This window comes from Balaenoptera physalus (assembly GCF_965194825.1).
Source record: "Balaenoptera physalus genome assembly, chromosome: 2".
Lineage (NCBI taxonomy): Eukaryota > Metazoa > Chordata > Mammalia > Artiodactyla > Balaenopteridae > Balaenoptera > Balaenoptera physalus.
Genome location: NC_138883.1, coordinates 41,657,406 through 41,675,815, shown reverse-complemented (window position 1 = coordinate 41,675,815; position 18,410 = coordinate 41,657,406). Strand labels below are relative to the sequence as shown.

The window sequence follows — 18,410 nt, the reverse complement described above, 5'->3', positions numbered from 1 at the left end:
AGAGAAAACCACTGCCCTAACCCCTTGCTGTCAAATGGCCACCAACAGATCATAAAACTCCAAGATCATGAGAGCCAAATCCGACTTTGTCTTCTCTTGAAGATGCTCCAGAACCCCAATGAGTCGTGACTACCGAAGAAAAAAAAAAATTCCCTCCTAATTAATGAATCCTATATCAAGTCTTTACCATCAGCTTTGTAAACTGTAGTTTTCTCATGAGGCATGTGTCATATAAATGGACCAAAACCTATAGGGTCATTTCACTCTTCCTGAAGACTGGCCAAAGTTCTTCTGTACTGACCACCAGACAACCCTGAAGCTCTGTAAACACAGCTTATAATGTAGTTTATATCTTCAGAGTGTCAGTATCTTTATGTCATGGGATAATCGAAGGGTTTTACATGCATTGCCAGAAAAACCACAAGGAGGCTTTGAGACTCAGATATGTTCCTACCGCCTGCTGTCAGGTGGGATAAGTCACGCTGGAGTGTGACTATTTCCCTGGTCATCTGTCCCACTGGAAGGCAGGGACTGCTTTTTGTTTGCTTTTCAACTCCAGCATCACCAGTGCCTATTCGAGTGCCTGACCAAAAGAAAGTGTGTGTTGAGTGAATGAATGAATTTGAAAATCAGGAACTTGGTGCAGTGAGTTTACAGCTGCATGAGTCTGAGGTAAGGCTGGGGAGGGGAGGAATTGATGCTAAAATCTTTACGGAAATAAGACAGGAGGGCCTTCCATTAAATCCTCTCTGTTCTAACACTTGGACTTACTGCATCATCAGGATTTAGAGCAGTCACTCCTAATTGTAAGGGTTTAGATCTGTTTTAAGAGTTCAGTAGAAGCTCTTTTACCTGAGGTGCTGAAAATTGCTTTTTTTTTAACTTTTTATTTTATATTGGAGTGTAGTTGATTAAGTGTTGTGTTAGTTTCAGGTGTACAGCAAAGTGATTCAGTTATACATATACCTATATCTATTCTTTTGAAAATTGCTTTTTGTAAATCAAAAAGGTTTGTAAATTTCTTTTGGGTGGGGTCAGAATTCCAGCCACTGGAGGCAGGGGACAATTCAAGGATCTCTCATTATCCTCTTCATCCTGATGCCTCATGAGCGTTTGAGAGTGATGGAGATACAAAGGCTCCACTTCTACTACCCAGGATGGTGGCACAGGGTGGGATGGGGAAGCTCTAGCTACCACTCTGGCCTTTCATTAGGGTATGGGAGGTCCCCTTTGTGTTTGAGAGGGGTTTCGATGTGGTTTAACAACACCCTGCCTTGAGTCAGAGTAGAAGGCTCAGGTTGAAAAACATCATAGGCTAGTGAATTCTGAACTTTTTAAATTCTAACCAAATAGGATCTTTAGTTTAAAAAATAAAATTGTATGCAGAACTTCAATAAACTAAAAAGATGAAAATGATGTGCTGAGATTGAAGGGGGAGGGGAGGAGTACCCTTTGTTTAGGTTTCCTGTCACTGCCCATTCCCCCCCACAAAAATAAGACTCTAACCTCTACCCTACCCCCCTTCATTGTTCAGACTTGGAGTTGGGGCCAGGAATGTTAAATGCTCTGTCCAAGGTGGCCCAGCTGGTCTGGGAAGAACAGTCAAGGTACTCTCCACGATGCCCAGAGGTCAGGGAGGAGAGCTAACCTAGAAGCTGGCAGCATCTCCTTCTCTGCTCTGAAGAGTAAAGCCACAGGAGAATTTGAATGTCCCCAGTGTGTCATCTTTACCTCTCCTCTCAAATGAAGAAAGAAATATTTTACAAAGCAAATCTGATAGGGCTCTAAAAAATCCCAGATGTCAACCTTTGCTAATGGGCACAAGACTGAAAAAGTTATGTTAATTAAATCAGTTAAATGGAGATTGAAGTATTTTGAATGCAAATCTTCACTCCTTAATGTTCAGACTTCCATATGCTGGGTTTTCCCAAGGCAGGGAACACCCGTTGCCTTACCTGTTCCAGAAGACGGAGGAGTGACGGATTCTGGGCTGTCATCTTCAGGCTCTGAGACGGTGACTGTGGGGACTGTGTCAGGACTCGGTTTCAGGCAGACATCTTGCTTCTCGGGGGCCTTCTCTGGGGTAGCAGTTTCAACAGAAGGCTCGACCTCAGTCAGCGTGATTCTGACAGGGGCCGTGATCAGAGGAGCACTGTGCCGCTCTTCAGAGATATCGTCTACATACGGTTCCGACGCTGATTCTTCAAATAAATGGTCCTTGAGGATTTTTCCCTCCACAGGAGATGGTTTCTCTGGTGCACGGGCCTCTTCGGATTTTGCTGAGATGTCAGTGTCCTTATTCAAGTCCAAGTCTTTCTCTTCCAACTTGGGGTGACGCTGCTCCTGATATTTCACCTCCTCTGGCCTAGTTATGTCAATGTATTTATAGGCTTCTGCTTTCATCTGGTCCAGGGGGTCTGCTAAGATCGTGTTCACTTCAGTGGACTCTGCAGGAGTCATTTCTATTCCAGAATCAGAGCTAAATAGGCCACGAGGCTCCGTCCCAGGCACCTCTGGTAAGGAGGGCCCGGGGGTACGCATCTCCGCAGGGCTCTCTGAAGCGGTCATGTGGCTGTTTTCTTTCTGAAGAATTCCAGTGAAGTACGTAGAATCCTCCCGAGGTGGGTAACAGATGTCAGAAACCAGAGATGTGTAACACACTTCTTCCCCATCTTTTGCTGCTGCTGAAAAGGTATGATCCATGGCCCTGGATACATCTGCTGCACCTGTGAATCAAAACGGCAGCAGACAGTGAGGGGGCGCCTGGCTCCAGTTCTCTCTCCAGCCTAACCCACCACCCACCCTGGCCCGTGCAGACACAGCATCCTTTCTCCTCAAGACCTCAGAGTTCCTTCGGACCACTCTCATGTTGCTTTGCCTTGTCTCCCTGATAGCCCCAGCAGACCACATAAGCTGCCACATCCAGACATGTGGGGGACAGACCCCAGAGGACTAGAAAGTTGATTCTCAACATCTGGTACTTCAAATATACAGTGACTGATTCTTACTTGGTATTAGTCAACAGAAGCCTCCTTTGTATCTAAAGTATTAATGACTCTTTAAACAGAGGTGGAAATATAGGCAAATTCAGGTGTGTAAATACAACAATAGGATAGTCCACTAGGGAGAATGGTTGCTCTTGGAGACTCAACAAGCTGGGAAAAGGCTCAAGAACCCTCTCTGGTCCAGCCCTTTCATTCAGGGACTCCTGCTCAACCTGGATTGATGCCATCCCTTCTCTTGCTAAAGGTCCTCAGAGAAAGAAACTCCCAGTTTTCTGGTGGCCTCATCCCAAAGTGGTATCACCCTAATGGAGTGCTTCTCTCTTTCTTCAGTTTTCCCCTCATTTTGTTTTTCTTTTCAATTCCCCACCACTACCCACCCTTTGCCTTCCAGTGATATTCAAAATGACCCACTGGGAATTTCTTGGTGGGTTTCTAAGGGCAAAGTAAGTTTCCAAGTTTGAGTCTATAGAATGCTTTCACCAGGCCTTCATTTTATTCATAAATGAGCCAAAAAATTCATTAATAGCAAGCAGAAGAAGGAAACCCTTTAGTATTTTTCTGTGCTGTAAAATACTGCCAGAGGGGAAGAAAACTAACATTCATTGAGGCCGTATCATGTGCTAAGCAGCAGGATTTTACCTAATTCTTTAAAACTAATTATTTAAATTAAGCCCCACACTCTCAAGAGATCACACATACAAACACATTCAGCCCTTAAGACACACTCGAAGAATATTCCAGATTAGGGCACCAACTCATAAAAGTAACAAAGGTAGTAACAGTAACATAATAATATTAATAGCTAATATTTGAATCTTGCTATGTGTCAGAGTACCAAGCTTTTTATTAATATTGACTCATTTAATCATCAAAGCAATCCTAGAAGATAGGTACTATAATTAGCCTCATTCGACAGATGAGGAAACTGAGGAACAGAAGGGGTGAATGGCACACCAAAGATCGCACAGGCAGGAAGTGGCGGAGTCAGGATGCAGACCCAAGCAGTCTAGAAGTCAGAAAACCTCACCTAGTGCCCTTTGTACCTCCTTAAATCAGTTTGTGAAGTTTTTTTTTTAAAGTAATTTTGAATCAGTTTTATTACAAATAAACTTATCTATTTTCTTTTCCTAGCTTTCTCCTTGGTTACATGAGCCACTGTTAGTCTAAGGGGAAGGGAAAAGCACAGAGCCTCTTCACTTCTAGCACTCTTCTGTCTCAGCACCATTGCAGGAGCTGCTTTCTTTGCTAGGAATTCTCTTCATCCAGATACCTGCATTTTACCTGCATACCTAATCCACTCACCGCCAAGTCTTCGCTCAAATGTCACCTTCTTAAGGAAGGCGACCCTGACCACTCTATCTCAAACTACAACTCACCCTACACTCCCAAGCAACCCTGTCCCTTCCTACTTTTCCTTTTTCCTGTAGCACTTGTCTCCTTCTAATATACCATATAATTAACTTATTTATTCATTACTTATTTAATGATTGCCTCCCCCCCGCTTGCTAGGTATGTTCCATGAGGGCAGGAATCTTTGACTATTTTGTTCATTAATGTAGCCCAAAACCTAGAACAGGGCCAGGCACATGGTAGGTACTCAATAGATATTTGCAAAATTAAAGAAGGTAATTTTGAAGTTTAGAATAAAGCATAAATAACACAATGTGTGAGAAGACATGTTGGAACACACCCCTAAATTGCTAATGACATTCAGTTTATTCAGCAAGTAGCCTAATTTTGTGAGCAACAGGCCAGTTTAAATCTGTACATTTCAGCTAGTCTTCTAGTTATACTTCCTTTGTATATGGCAGCCCCGCTTTTCAAGTTAGACAAAAACAAAAACAAACTCAATAACAAAAGGAATAGTAGTAATGATGGGTCTTATTGCCTACCATACATAGACCACCAAAGAAAAACTATTAAATTTAAATCCATGTGTGCACACACACCATTATCCTAAAGGATATTTAAAGCTTCTTTCATTATATGGGCTTAGCCTACATGTAGAACTCACTGGAGGCAGCGATATCAATGCAGAGATATTTCACTACAGACATTTGGATCCTGGGATTCTCTACCACAATTACCTGGAACCACTTCCACATGTTAATAAGTAATGGTTCACCAGAAAGTGAGGAGGGGTTTGCCACTGGATATAAATAGTCTGGGGAGTGGGGGAGGGGATGCTCTCCTGCGGAAGACACAGTAGATAGTTTCCAGGGCTGTGTCACAGTCATTATCATTCAACTTTCAGTCAATGCTTCTATTGCAGGGGCCACCACAGGACTCCTGACCCTTATAGCCCTGCAGCCCACTGTCTCCTGCCACCAGTTATCACACTAAACACAACTGTCACCTATTCAGCAACTGGTCCCAGGGCTCTGCCTTGCCTCACTGGATAATCCTTAAACTCTGCAGCCTAGCATTTGAGAGACATGAATGATGTGAATGCCACCTGGCCACAGCCCTGTCTCCACGACTCCTCTCACTTACCCTCTACTCCAGGCATAGAAAGCCCTTCACAATGTCACACTCACTCTACCAGCCTTTCTAGCCCTTTCACTCTCCAATTCAAACTCTCAGCTCTGGTTAATAAAAACTACCCATCACTTCTCCAACACTTATTCCTTACAATCTTCACATCCAAATCTCCACCTTTAACTTCAAGCCATTAAAGAAAAACAGCTTTAAATGCTACCCACTCCAAGATGAATTTGCTGACCACACCTGTCAAGACCTGACCCCTTCCTATTTTTCTCCCTCCCCTATCCTGTAGCACTTAATTATATTGCTTGTGTCACATGCATGACACACGACTTCTATATGTCTACGTCATCTCCTGCCAACCTGTCAGTTCCTGGAGTCTGAGGCTCATGTCTTGCACACTACATTGTACATAGTAGGCACCCAATACAAAATGAATAAATGAATGAATGGACCAATCAATAAATGAGTAGACATTCTATGCAGAACAAACTAATTGATGCAAGTTACAAAGAGGATGTTTTTAATCTATTATGTGAAAGAACTATCCAGAATTCAAGTCATCCAACAATGGGATGGAGCTGAATCTCAGGAACAAGACTGTTATGATCCCAGTGGGCAGGCAGATAGAGAGAGGCCCAGAGTCTGTCTAGGCAGGAACCAGCATTTGGTGGAAAGTTGGATAGGACAACAGCAGAAGTCTCTTCCAACTCTCTATGATTTTTTTTAATTATTTATTTTTATTTATTTATTTATTTATGGCTGTGTTGGGTCTTCGTTTCTGTGCGAGGGCTTTCTCTAGTTGTGGCAAGTGGGGGCCGCTCTTCATCACGGTGCACGGGCCTCTCACTATCGCGGCCTCTCTTGTTGCGGAGCACAGGCTCCAGACGCGCAGGCTCAGTAATTGTGGCTCATGGGCCCAGCTGCTCCGCAGCATGTGGGATCTTCCCAGACCAGGGCTTGAACCCGTGTCCCCTGCATTGGCAGGCAGATTCTCAACCACTGCGTCACCAGGGAAGCCCTCTCTATGATTTTTACACCAATTGGCTGCCACCATAGTGGGACACAGCTTCCTTTACTTCTTCTTTGCCTGTACAATGGAATCAACATAATTTTCCCTGAGGTGATGCCACAGAGCTTGCCAGATATATGGTAATAATTGAGGGAATAGACTCTAGATTACATCTATATTACTTGAGAGACTATAAATAGAGTCAGTTATTGGGAAGAACTCCCACCCCTGAAATCCTCATCTTACTAGCCTCATCTTGCTCAGAAAATCCAGCATAAAATTGGAAGGACTCCTTTGTCACACTCTACAAATACTACCAAGTAGAGGAAGAGGAACAAAGCCATTTGTGTAAATCACACATTTTAAATGGGACCATGTAAGAACCCTCAAAAAGCAACAAATAATCTAAATACTCTAAATGTGGTCATGTCCCATTTCTTAAATTGAGCTAAATATCCTGAAAGATTCTCAAGGTGCAAAGTTATTGAATTTAAAAATGTGTATACATTACATAGGGCCTGTTAGATAGAACTCTTGAAAATGGGAAGTCCTTGTAGACAGTAAATTATGTGAGAGCAGAGTCCTGTGGGATCACTGGAAATGGGAAGCAGAACTGAGCCTCAAGGCTCAGGAAAGCCAATTAATCCTTGTCAGCACTTCCTGCAGAGCTGGCAGCTGTGGGGACTGAGGCAGACAGCATAAGCCAGTTGCCCCAGGCAGGAACCAATATTGTTACATTGTTAGATACAAATCCACTAAATAAAAGGGCTTTCCTTGTCTAGACTAGAAATTACTACTTTCTTTATATAAGCAAGGATTCCTGGGAACATCTGATTTCCTCATTCTCTCTGGCTATTGCCTTGGCCATCCAGAAACCTGATTCACGTGGAGGCAGATGTACATGGAGAGTCAATGTGTGGACTCACACGTGCCCTCTCGGGAGGTGGCCAGACAGGAGGGCACAGCAAATTTAAAATGGGATTGATTTTCAAATTTTCATTTTACAAGGAACTTTTTAGGAAAGTACTTATAAAAGCTGAAGGAGCCATAGGTCACTATTTCCAGTCAAAAGCTAAGCGGAAGAAGAATGAAAATAAGCTAAAACTATTGCCATTAAATCATATGTGCTGATAAAATCAGGCTTTTGTATTCACCAATGTCCTACATCAGAAATGCTAATCATGAGCTAGACAAATGCAGTAGTCTCCTAAATGGTGGGTGTTTTATTTTATTTTTTTAATTTCTTCCATAATACTAAGGAATGATGACTAGCTGAAGACAGTTTGACTTTTCTCAAAGAAAGTTTCAATCCTACAATCCTCATTCTTGACTCTGACTTATCCTTACCGAATCAAGCTCATTGAATTGCTAGCCTACAGCTTAGGTTTGTATTCTGGCTCTACTACTATCAGTTGTGAGACTCTGGGCAAGGTAGCCTCTCTGAGACTCGTTTATTCAGTTTCAAAATGGGGGCAATAATTGTTCCCATCTTATTGGGCTGTTATAGGGATTAAATGAGATTATGCACTTAGCTCTACTCCTGGCACATAGTACACACACTCAGTAAATGAGAGCTGTGGATTTCATGACTACCTCTATTTTGCAGGGAGGACACCAGCATTTGCAATATATACCATCTGTCCATTTGGTACTTTATCCTATCTAGTGACATGTGATCAGGGTCGTTTGGGCCAGAGGAGTTAAATATAGCCAGTCCACACTCATGTCGCCCTCTGGGGTCTGCTGTAGATGCTGAAGTCCCAGGAGTACAAGGCCAGGGTTCTCTGCACAGCTCCATGAGCAGGTGGTTGGGTGTTAAGTACTTTCTAGTGATACAACTGATGGATCCTGTCATGAACATGGTGATGACTGACTTCGGTATGATATGTTGAAATTTACCAAGACAACAGAAAAGGAAGGCGAGTGTTCGGTACCCACAGATGAGGTTTCTCCCTTGTGGACAGAGCTCATTCTGACTCCTCAGGGTGGAGATAAGGGGTCTATAGTTTAAGATGATACTTCTGTAACTCAATAAAGACCCTCTCATTGCACTGAAATGGAAACATTGAGAATGCCAGAAAGAAAGAATGATTATATAAAAAGGTTTTCTGAGCACAGAGGTAGATGTGCTCCATTAGATAAACATCTGGATTAAAAATAAGAACAAAACACCAATTACTGTTTGAATAGAGTCAACACTAACACGTATAGGGGACAATAGTTCCATTAATTGAGAAATATTTTTTAAAGGGGGGAGCATATAAAAAACTGGAATGACAGTAGGAGTAGGGTGAGAGATGCATGTTAAAATTCAAGAATTAAAGGCCAGGGGGCTTCCCTGGTGGCGCAGTGGTTGAGAATCTGCCTGCTAATGCAGGGGACACGGGTTCGAGCCCTGGTCTGGGAAGATCCCACATGCCGCGGAGCAAGTAGGCCCGTGAGCCACAACTACTGAGCCTGCGCGTCTGGAGCCTGTGCTCCGCAACAAGAGAGGCCACGATAGTGAGAGGCCCGCGCACCGCGATGAAGAGTGGCCCCCGCTTGCCGCAACTAGAGAAAGCCCTCACACAGTAAACGAAGACCTAACACAGCCAAAAATAAATAAATTAATTAATTTTTAAAAAATTTTAAAAAAAGAATTAAAGGCCAGAAACAGTAACCCAAAGTGAATCTGCATTCACTTTTCCCAGAATCATTTGCCCTTAGACTGCCTATGTGATGGATGGTAGTAGCCTGCACAGAGGTTAGGCAGTGAGGCTTTTCCCCTGAAACTCCCACTCATCTTTTCTAAATGCTAAGAAATCAGCAGGCCCACGGTATGGAGGCTGTGACACATTTGACAACAGAGCCATCTATGAGGGATGGATATGCCAGGGAGGCTCCAGGAGCCTCTGTGTCACTTAGAAAACATTCTCTTCTAAAATTAAGTACCCTGTTATTTAACATGACAAATGGACACTGAGAAATTCAGGTACATCCATTCTTTAAAAATTTATCTATGTGATTAGTTAATTGAGTAAAAAGGAAAAGATCAGCCTGCATTCCCTAGCAAAAGACTTGAAGCCAATGCTGATGACATGCTCGGGGTTTAAGAACATGAGTAAGTACTCTTTCTTTCCCCAACTCACTGCCTTATTTAAAGCTCGCCTGACAGAATAACAGATTTAGCTGTCGGGATTGTAAAATTAATGTTTAATAAAAAATGATTCAGCAAGTTTTGGGTTTTTCCCCCACTATGAAGAGCCAGGGCTTGCATTGCCTGTGGAGTTTTCACTTTAGCAGAAAATTCTGTTAGAGGGAAAAACCTGGCCCAGCAGCAAACCACTGTCTAAGTTTCTCTGACGGTTCTCAGCAGGGTCTTGGAAAGCATAAAGCTGCCAAGTGCTGAGATGCAAAGTAAGCCCAAGTTCTGATGAGCGTCGAAGTGTGGGGACTTCTTTTGCCTGTGTTCAAAGATGGAAATGTGATTCTGCAGCCCTCTTGGGTGGGGAAAATTTTTTGGGGGGGAGGGGGTAAATATTTATTTATAATTTACTTAGATTTTAAGAAAAGTTCCTTAAAACCCTACCTAGACTTCCCATTGCTTTTTTTTAAATACAAGCTTTACTGATTTATAATTCACAAACCATAAAATTCACTCCTAAAGCATGCAACTCAGCAGTTTTTGTATATTCACAGAATTATGCAACCATCACTATTAACTAATCCACCCACTTAATTTAGATATATTCCACTCTTAATGTTTTCAATACAGAAAAAGCTCTAAGTTACCTTCACCATGCAAAGAATTACCTTTGGAACAACAAAAAAAGTTATCCCAATCTTTGTATTATTTGTTGAAGAATTTTGCTCTCTAATTTCCAAAGAGAAAAATAATTGTTCTTGGTCGTTTCCTTAATGCTATGTATATATTGATAGTAGCAAAAAAATACGTACTATGTTTCTGTTTACACTTTAATAGTTCTTTCACTCCCTCCCCTGACAGAGAATCATCTAGCTAATCCTCAGAAACCTCTTACATGACCTTTCTCTCTTACTTCCCATCCATGGCTACTTCCCCAGCTGGACCCTTATCACCCTCTATTTGAATTAATGTGATAGTTTCCTCAGTGTTCTAGGGGTTCCAGCCTTGCCTCTTCTTTGTGCCACCTTGCACACAGCTGACACATTCATCTCCCTAAAACACCACTTTCACCGTTTCACTTCTCTGTTCCAAAGCTTTTGGTGAGCATCTTTGCCCATCCTTTGGCTTAGAATTCAGGATCATCATCAATGAGACCCCAGTCTGCCTTTATGGTTTTATTTCTGAGCCTGCTCAAGAAACACACCTGTTCACCCACAAACATGAGATTTTCAACTTCTATGCCTCTGTGCAAGTCCTTTTCCTCAACTGAAAGGCCCCTTCACTCCTCCCTAAGTCCAAATAAAGCCTCTGGTGATGCCACACCTCCTCTAAGCAGCCTCCTCCTACCACCCCACTCCTCACTGCTTTCTCCCTCATCTCCACTCTGAGGCATGACCATTTGTTTGGGGTTCACCAGCTTTTCTGCCTTCGTCACCAGTTATCTTTTTCCCTATACTGGTTGAGAACCATGTCTTATACCTCTTCATATCTTTGAGTTCCTAGCACTGTGCTTTGCACATAGTATGTACTCAGTAATCACTGAATGGATGATTACCTCCATATTACCATCTTATTGAGTCACATTCAAGAACTTTTATTATAAGCTTTACCATTAATCATGTATTAATTCAATCAAAAAGATTTGTTGAACACTTACTATATGCAAAGTGGAGGACATTCCCATATATATGTAGGCTTAGAAATCTGGTGTCACAAAAATCCACTATGAAGTCATTGTTTGTAACTGGAAGTTTGGGTGTCCCTGGCTGCTTGTGGCAGTGAATGCTGGGGAGTGGCAGTGATGTTGGAGGATCATAATAAGAGGAGGAAGGTCCTATATGGAGCCCTGACATGTCATATATCCTGATTCATCTTTCAGGTCAGGCATGGCATTATCAGAAAAAAAAATAAAGATGAATTCGAAGGGTTCTTTGAAGTTACCAAATTCAATCCTCCCTCAATTCCAGGATCTCATCCACAATATTCAGGATTGGCCGTCTCTGAACCTTAGTTTGAATATTCACGTTCATAGTATCACACTGTTTGCTATGAAAACCAATTAATTATAATTAATAAGTGTTTGTAGTTAGGTTCTGGGGTCAAATGCATGACTTTTAATACAGACTCCAACATTTACTAGCTCTGTGGCAGATTTTCTAATGCCTTTGTGCTTCTATCTCATCTGTTAATAATAATTATCACCTCATAGAATTGTTGTGAAGATTAAATGAGATGGTGGGATCAAAGCACTAAGAATCACGCCTGATACACATTAAGGGCTCATTATTATTTTTAGAATTGAACTTTACACCTCACTTTTGCTTCTAGCCTTTAGTCCCAGGTTTGTCTTCAGAGTCTGTTAGTGGAAGCAGATAACTTAAATAATCACAAAACAATACAGCACATAAAGGGTTAATCTCCCTAATATATAAACAGTTCCTAGAATTCAAGAAGAAAAAGCCTATGGATCCATTTTTTTGGATAATGAAAAAAGGGTAAGAATAAACACTGCATGGAAAAAGCAATATAAATGACCTTAGAGCATAAAAATGCAAATTAAAACAACCCTAAAATGACATTTCTCCCTTATCAGATTGGGAAAAATTCAAAAAAGTTTGGCAATACACTCTTTGGTGAGGCTGAAGGAAAACAGGCACTCACGTACTGAGACAAGTCTGGTAGGAGTAGAATATGATATAATTCCTACAGAGGGCAATTTGGCAGTGCCTATCCAAATTACAAATGCATTTATTCTTTTTTTTTGTCTTAACATCTTTATTGGAGTATAACTGCTTTACAATGGTGTGTTAGTTTCTGCTTTATAATAAAGTGAATCAGCTATACATATACATATATCCCCATATCTCCTCCCTCTTGCATCTCCCTCCCACCACCCCTATCCCATCCCTCTAGGTGGACACAAAGCACCGAGCTGATATTCCTGTGCTATGCAGCTGCTTTCCACTAGCTACCTATTTTACATTTGGTAGTGTATACATGTCAATGCTACTCTCTCACTTCGCCCCACCTTACCCTTCCTCCTCCCCGTGTCCTCAAGTCCATTCTCTACATCTGCATCTTTATGCCTGTCCTCCTAGGTTCTTCAGACCAATTTTTTTTTTTTTAGATTCCATATATATGTCTTAGCATATGGTATTTGTTTTTCTCTTTCTGACTTACTTCACTCTGTATGACAGACTCTAGGTCCATCCACCTCACTACAAATAACTCAATTTCGTTTCTTTTTATGGCTGAGTAATATTCCATTGTATATAGGTGCCACATCTTCTTTATCCATTCATCTGTAGATGGACACTTAGGTTGCTTCCATGTCCTGGCTATTGTAAATAGTGCTGCAGTGAACATTGTGGTACATGACTCTTTCTGAATGATGGTTTTCTCAGGGTATATGCCCAGTAGTGGGATTGCTGGGTCGTATGGTAGTTCTATTTGTAGTTTTTTAAGGAACCTCCATAGTGTTCTCCATAGTGGCTGCACCAATTTACATTCCCACCAACAGTGCAAGAGGGTTCCCTTTTCTCCACACCCTCTCCAGCATTTATTGTTTCTAGATTTTTTGATGATGGCCATTCTGACCGGTGTGAGATGATATCTCATTGTAGTTTTGATTTGCATTTCTCTAATGATTAATGATGTTGAGCATTCTTTCATTTGTTTGTTGGCAATCTGTACATCTTCTTTGGAGAAATGTCTATTTAAGTCTTCTGCCCATTTTTGGATTGGGTTGTTTGTTTTTTTGATATTGAGCTGCATGAGCTGCTTGTAAATCTTGGAGATTAATCCTTTGTCAGTTGTTTCATTTGCAAATATTTTCTCCCACTCTGAGGGCTGTCTTTTCGTCTTGTTTATGGTTTCCTTTGCTGTGCAAAAGCTTTTAAGTTTCATTAGGTCCCATTTGTTTATTTTTGTTTTTATTTCCATTTCTTTAGGAGGTGGGTCAAAGAGGATCTTGCTGTGATTTATGCCATAGAGTGTTCTGCCTATGTTTTCCTCTAAGAGTTTTATAGTGTCTGGCCTTACAACAAATGCATTTATTCTTTGAACCAACAATCTTACTTATAGGAATTAGTCTACAGACATACCTGCATGTGTATAAAGTGAATATGAACAAAGTTATTCACTGCAGCATAGTTTGAAATAACAAAAATTGGAATCAGCTTAAATACTCATTATCAGGACCTGATTAAATGAACTCTGTACTTCTACACATAGAATACTAAGTAGTTGTACAAAAAAACTGAAGACAATCTCCACGTACTGATATGGAAAGATTTTCAGATATTGTTAAGAGAAAAAGCAAGATGAAGAGTATGTGTTATATAGATAGAGATATATAGACACAGATATGTAGAATGCTAACTCTCATGTAAGAAAAGGGGGAAATAAGAATATATGCTTGCATTTGTTTGTATCTTCATAAAGAATCACTGGGAGAATACACAAGAAACTAATTATTAGCCATGGGAGTGGGACAGCATAGAGTAACAGAAGTGGAAGGGAGACTTTTCATTATGTACTTCTTTTAAAAATTTATTTTCTTCTTTCAACCAAATGAATGTATTACTCTTTAAATTTTTAATTTCATTTAAAAATAAAGAAAAAGAGAACAATGTGGGATGATAGTAATAGTGTTGCACAAACTATCATGGGAACCCCCAGCCCAGCTTCCTTCTTCCACATGACAGATGTTCAAAGATTTGAAGCAGATGTGTCCTCTCTTAGGTTCTCATGGCTCAGGCTAGAGCCTTCTTCATTCTCTCTTTCACATGATTTGTTTTCCTCACACTGGAAGCTCCTAAGAGACATGAACTGTACCTGTACCTCACTGTTTCCCTCATGCTAAGCATGTTTGCTGGCATATAGGTTTTATTTGGTAAATACTTATGGGATAAATCAATGACTATGTTTCCATACTCATCATACTGGTTACAACCAGGGGATACACTATAGTTTGTCATTATCCCTCTAAAATCTGACCTGGACCTGACTACAACCTGATGAGGCCAGAGACGGACAGTGAGACAATTTCCCCTCCCAGTTTTGATTCCCTTGACTTAAACTTCCTATTTTTATTCACAAACCTTTATATTTTCGGCCCTGTACTATTAGCTCATGTTGCATTTCTGTCCAACTAAAACATGTGGGTATATAAATTTTTTTTAAAACTGTATAATTTCAAATTGCACTTTTAGCCACAGCACTGGGTATATCTCATAAGTTTGAAAGACATTAAAGTCAGATGCAAAGATTTTTTGTAATTGCCTATGACCTGCATCTATCATTTAGAACAGATTGAAGAAGACCCTAGAAAGGGAATTTACCTCACTCTGGAATAATCCACAAGATCAAGATACAGCTAGAGTTAGGGTGTCTCATTAGAATGTGTTTTATAAAGGGAAATCTATGTCCACACAGCATAAGGCGACCCTTGCAGGGCTGCCATCAGCCCATACTGTGTCTTGACCAAAAAAAAAAAAAAAAAGATGTCCTTCATCTGGCAGATACAGACCAGTGCCTGAGACATGCATCCTCTGCTGAAAATCTTGGATGTTGTGCCTGCGTTGGGAATTGAACACAGATCCCTAGAATCTAAAACAATGTTATGTAAAGTGATACACTTTGGGAGGCACATAAGGAAGGACAAAGGAGGATGACTGAGGGATAATTCTGTTAGAAAGATGACATGTCATGTGGCATGACATGGTATAAAGTATGTTACAGCATGCTGTGGTGTGGTGTGAATGGTGTGTGCTGTGCTGTGTTGTGCCCTGACATGACAGAGCATGCAGTATGGAGCGCTAGGACATGCTGTGGTTTGTTGTGTGAGGGTGCTTTGAGTGTGGCATTCTGTGACAGAAAAGTCCCAAGCTTTAGAGGACTTGGCCTTCCATCTCTCCATCAAGTTACTGACCTTTAATAAGTCATTAAATTCTCAGGAAATCTGTTTCCTCACTTGCAAAAGGAAGATAACAACAACTAACATTTAAATTGCATGCTTACCAGGTGCTAAAAATGGATTATCTCATTTCAAGCTTAAACAATCTGAGGGCTTTTTTTTTTAAACCACACCCATACTATTGATAAAGAAACGGAAGCTTAGAGAGGTTAAGGAACTGACTGTGAGGAACACAGCCAGAAAAGACAGACTCAGATCTTGGATTTAGGGCAATCTGACTCCACAGCAGATGCTATTAGCACTATTCTCAGAACTGCTGTGAGGATTAAAGGAGATTGAATGATATTGTCACCAGCAAAGCCCATTAACAATTCCCAGGAAATAAAAATAGAATCTGGGTAATAAAGTCTAACCTTTTTTTTTTTCTCCTTCATGCTTAGTCTAGTTTCATTTGCTCATAGGTTGCCTCAGGCAGAGGCCTAGCACCTGGCCCTTCAGATCAGAGGTCCTAGCAAGACAGGGCTGTGCCGACACCTCAGGTAGGTGGGTCCCGTGCAGAAGCGCTGCCCACGACACTCAAAGATGGCCGCAGCAGCAGGCTGTGAGCAGAGACTCTGCGACCGCCCCAGGGGAAAACTCCGCCCACTCCCTCTCCCCTCTGATGAGATCCCTACAAAGCAGCCCCGCCCACAGGCTGCTGGGGAGAGCATGTGCTCTGAAATGGGAGCTCCCACCTCTCCATTCTTTATTAAAGAATAAAGCTTTCCTTTCCTTCCTAAACGAAGAACTCAGTCTTGTTCTATTGGCGTGAGCCACACTGGGCAGGAGGACCCTTTTTGTGGTCGGACCTGAAAGGATCAATAGCATGATTAACATTAGCTACCATTCTGCATTTATACAGTACACCTTCTTCCTCAAGTTTTCAAAATCTAACTCCTATGTTCTGGAATATTTGAAATTTAATTTGGGATTTTGAGCATTCCTAATTTTAAACATAATCTCATGTGGAATGCAGGTTGTAAGAGTAGAAACAGGTGAATGACATGTGGGGACAAATTAACATAAAACTGGAATTCAGGACGCATCACTTGGTAGGCTCAAAGGCAAACCACTTGACTTTAACACACACATACAAACAATCACATGCAGTCACAATCAAAATATATGTAGAAAATTTATTCTATTAAGGTGTACAGAAAATGGAGCCCAGAGGTAGCTATACTAATCAAGGAGAAAGAAAAGAAAGATTAATGCCCTTTATCAACAACAGCATTCATTTTGCTTCTCTGAGCTATCTGATCTATGGGCCGAGGTAGTGTTTAAAGCAAGACAATAACTCAGCCATTGATGTGCCAGAGTTTGGGAGTATTGATCCAAGCGGCTTGAGTGCTCAGTCAGGAAACTACATCAAGATTCCTTTTCTTCCCATTTTCTTTCCTTTTATCTCCAAGAAGAAAAAGAACAATAAATAATAAGCAATAAATTCAAAACACATAATTTCTTCCACCAATGCAAAATTTCAATCAACTGCATATTTGAAGGGGATAACTGAAATATCGCACTGTTCTAGTATAAGCTACCTGCATGATGATCAATAAAAATGCACTGTGTTTTGGGGAATTTGGAGAAAGATTGCTATTGTGAGGAAAATGAGACTTGCACTGGGGATCTGAAAATACATATGTTTTAGAGAGGCAGAGGGAAGCAGTACAAAGTTATTTTGGGAGCAGAAAATAATAGCAAAGGTAAAGACGAAGTAATGAGTAGGAAAGAATCCCAACTCCAACAGGAGAGCTTGGGAAGCAGTGGGAAGTCAGGCCAGAAGGGGTGGCTGGGATTATGAAGCCAGTGTGAGGGTTTCATAGAGATGGTGGGAAACAAGGATCCAGTGATTGTTTTAGAGCAATTAGTCCAATAATAGCTCCCACAATGGCAGCATACAGGTTTGGGAGTCATGTCAAATTAATTTGTGATTTTTTTTTTAATTATAAAAGCAATATTACATGATCACTATAACATTTTTTTTTTTAATACGTAAGTACACAGAGGCTAAGAAAAAGAGTGGTTTCAGCAGATGCCATGAAAAAATAGTGAACATTCAGCAGGACTTGCTTTTAAATATAGCCTGCGGACTTTCCTGGTGGCTCAGTGGTTAAGAATCCACCTGCCAATGCAGGGGACATGGATTCAATCCCTGGTCCGGGAAGAGCCCACATGCCGTGGAGCAACTAAGCCCGTGCGCCACAACTACTGAGCCTGCATTCTAGAGCCTGCAAGCCACAACTACTGAAGCCCACGTGCCTAGAGCCCGTGCTCTGCAACAAGAAAAGCCACAGCAATGAGAAGCCCGTGCACCACAACGAAGAGTGGCCTCCGCTCGCTGCAACTAGAGAAAGCCTGCACGCAGCAACGAAGACCGAATGCAGACAAAAATAAATAAATTTATTAAAAAAAAAAAAAAAAATATATATATATATATATATATATATATATATATCCTGGAGTTCTAGGCTCCAGAGAGCACAGCTCTCAAAGAGACCAGAGAAGGTAGGTTCAGAAGAAAGTTCTTTAATACAGAAGTGCCTGGCTCAGGAAGTTTCACAGAAGTGAAGGGTTTTGAGCTCAATCTTGAAGGATGTGGAGGATTTGTATAGGCCAAGGTATAGGTAATAAATTTCCAAGGACAGAAGCTTTGATGCTCTGATGTTCAGTCAAATGTATTCAGAGAGTTATTTGAATTTCTACAAATCCCATCTAAATTTTGGACACCATCTCACAGGCATTTTTTTAAGTAGTCTGAAATGAATCTGTCATGTTTGAGGGCAAAAAAATAGACTCCCTAAACAAGCTAGTATATGAACAGTTAAA

The 18,410-nt window shown here is 41.1% G+C and overlaps 1 protein-coding gene across 2 annotated transcripts in view; it reads right to left on the bottom strand.

Annotated features, from left to right (window-relative positions):
* RTN1 (reticulon 1) overlaps positions 1 to 18,410 on the bottom strand; it is a 284,575-nt gene that overhangs the window by 139,675 nt on the left and 126,490 nt on the right. For both annotated transcript variants that reach the window (XM_082450382.1, XM_082450381.1), the window contains exon 2: positions 1,956 to 2,726. In XM_082450382.1, the coding sequence (XP_082306508.1) occupies positions 1,956 to 2,703 (748 nt within the window). In that variant the 5' untranslated portion in view covers positions 2,704 to 2,726. The remainder of the gene's footprint in view (positions 1 to 1,955; positions 2,727 to 18,410) is intronic.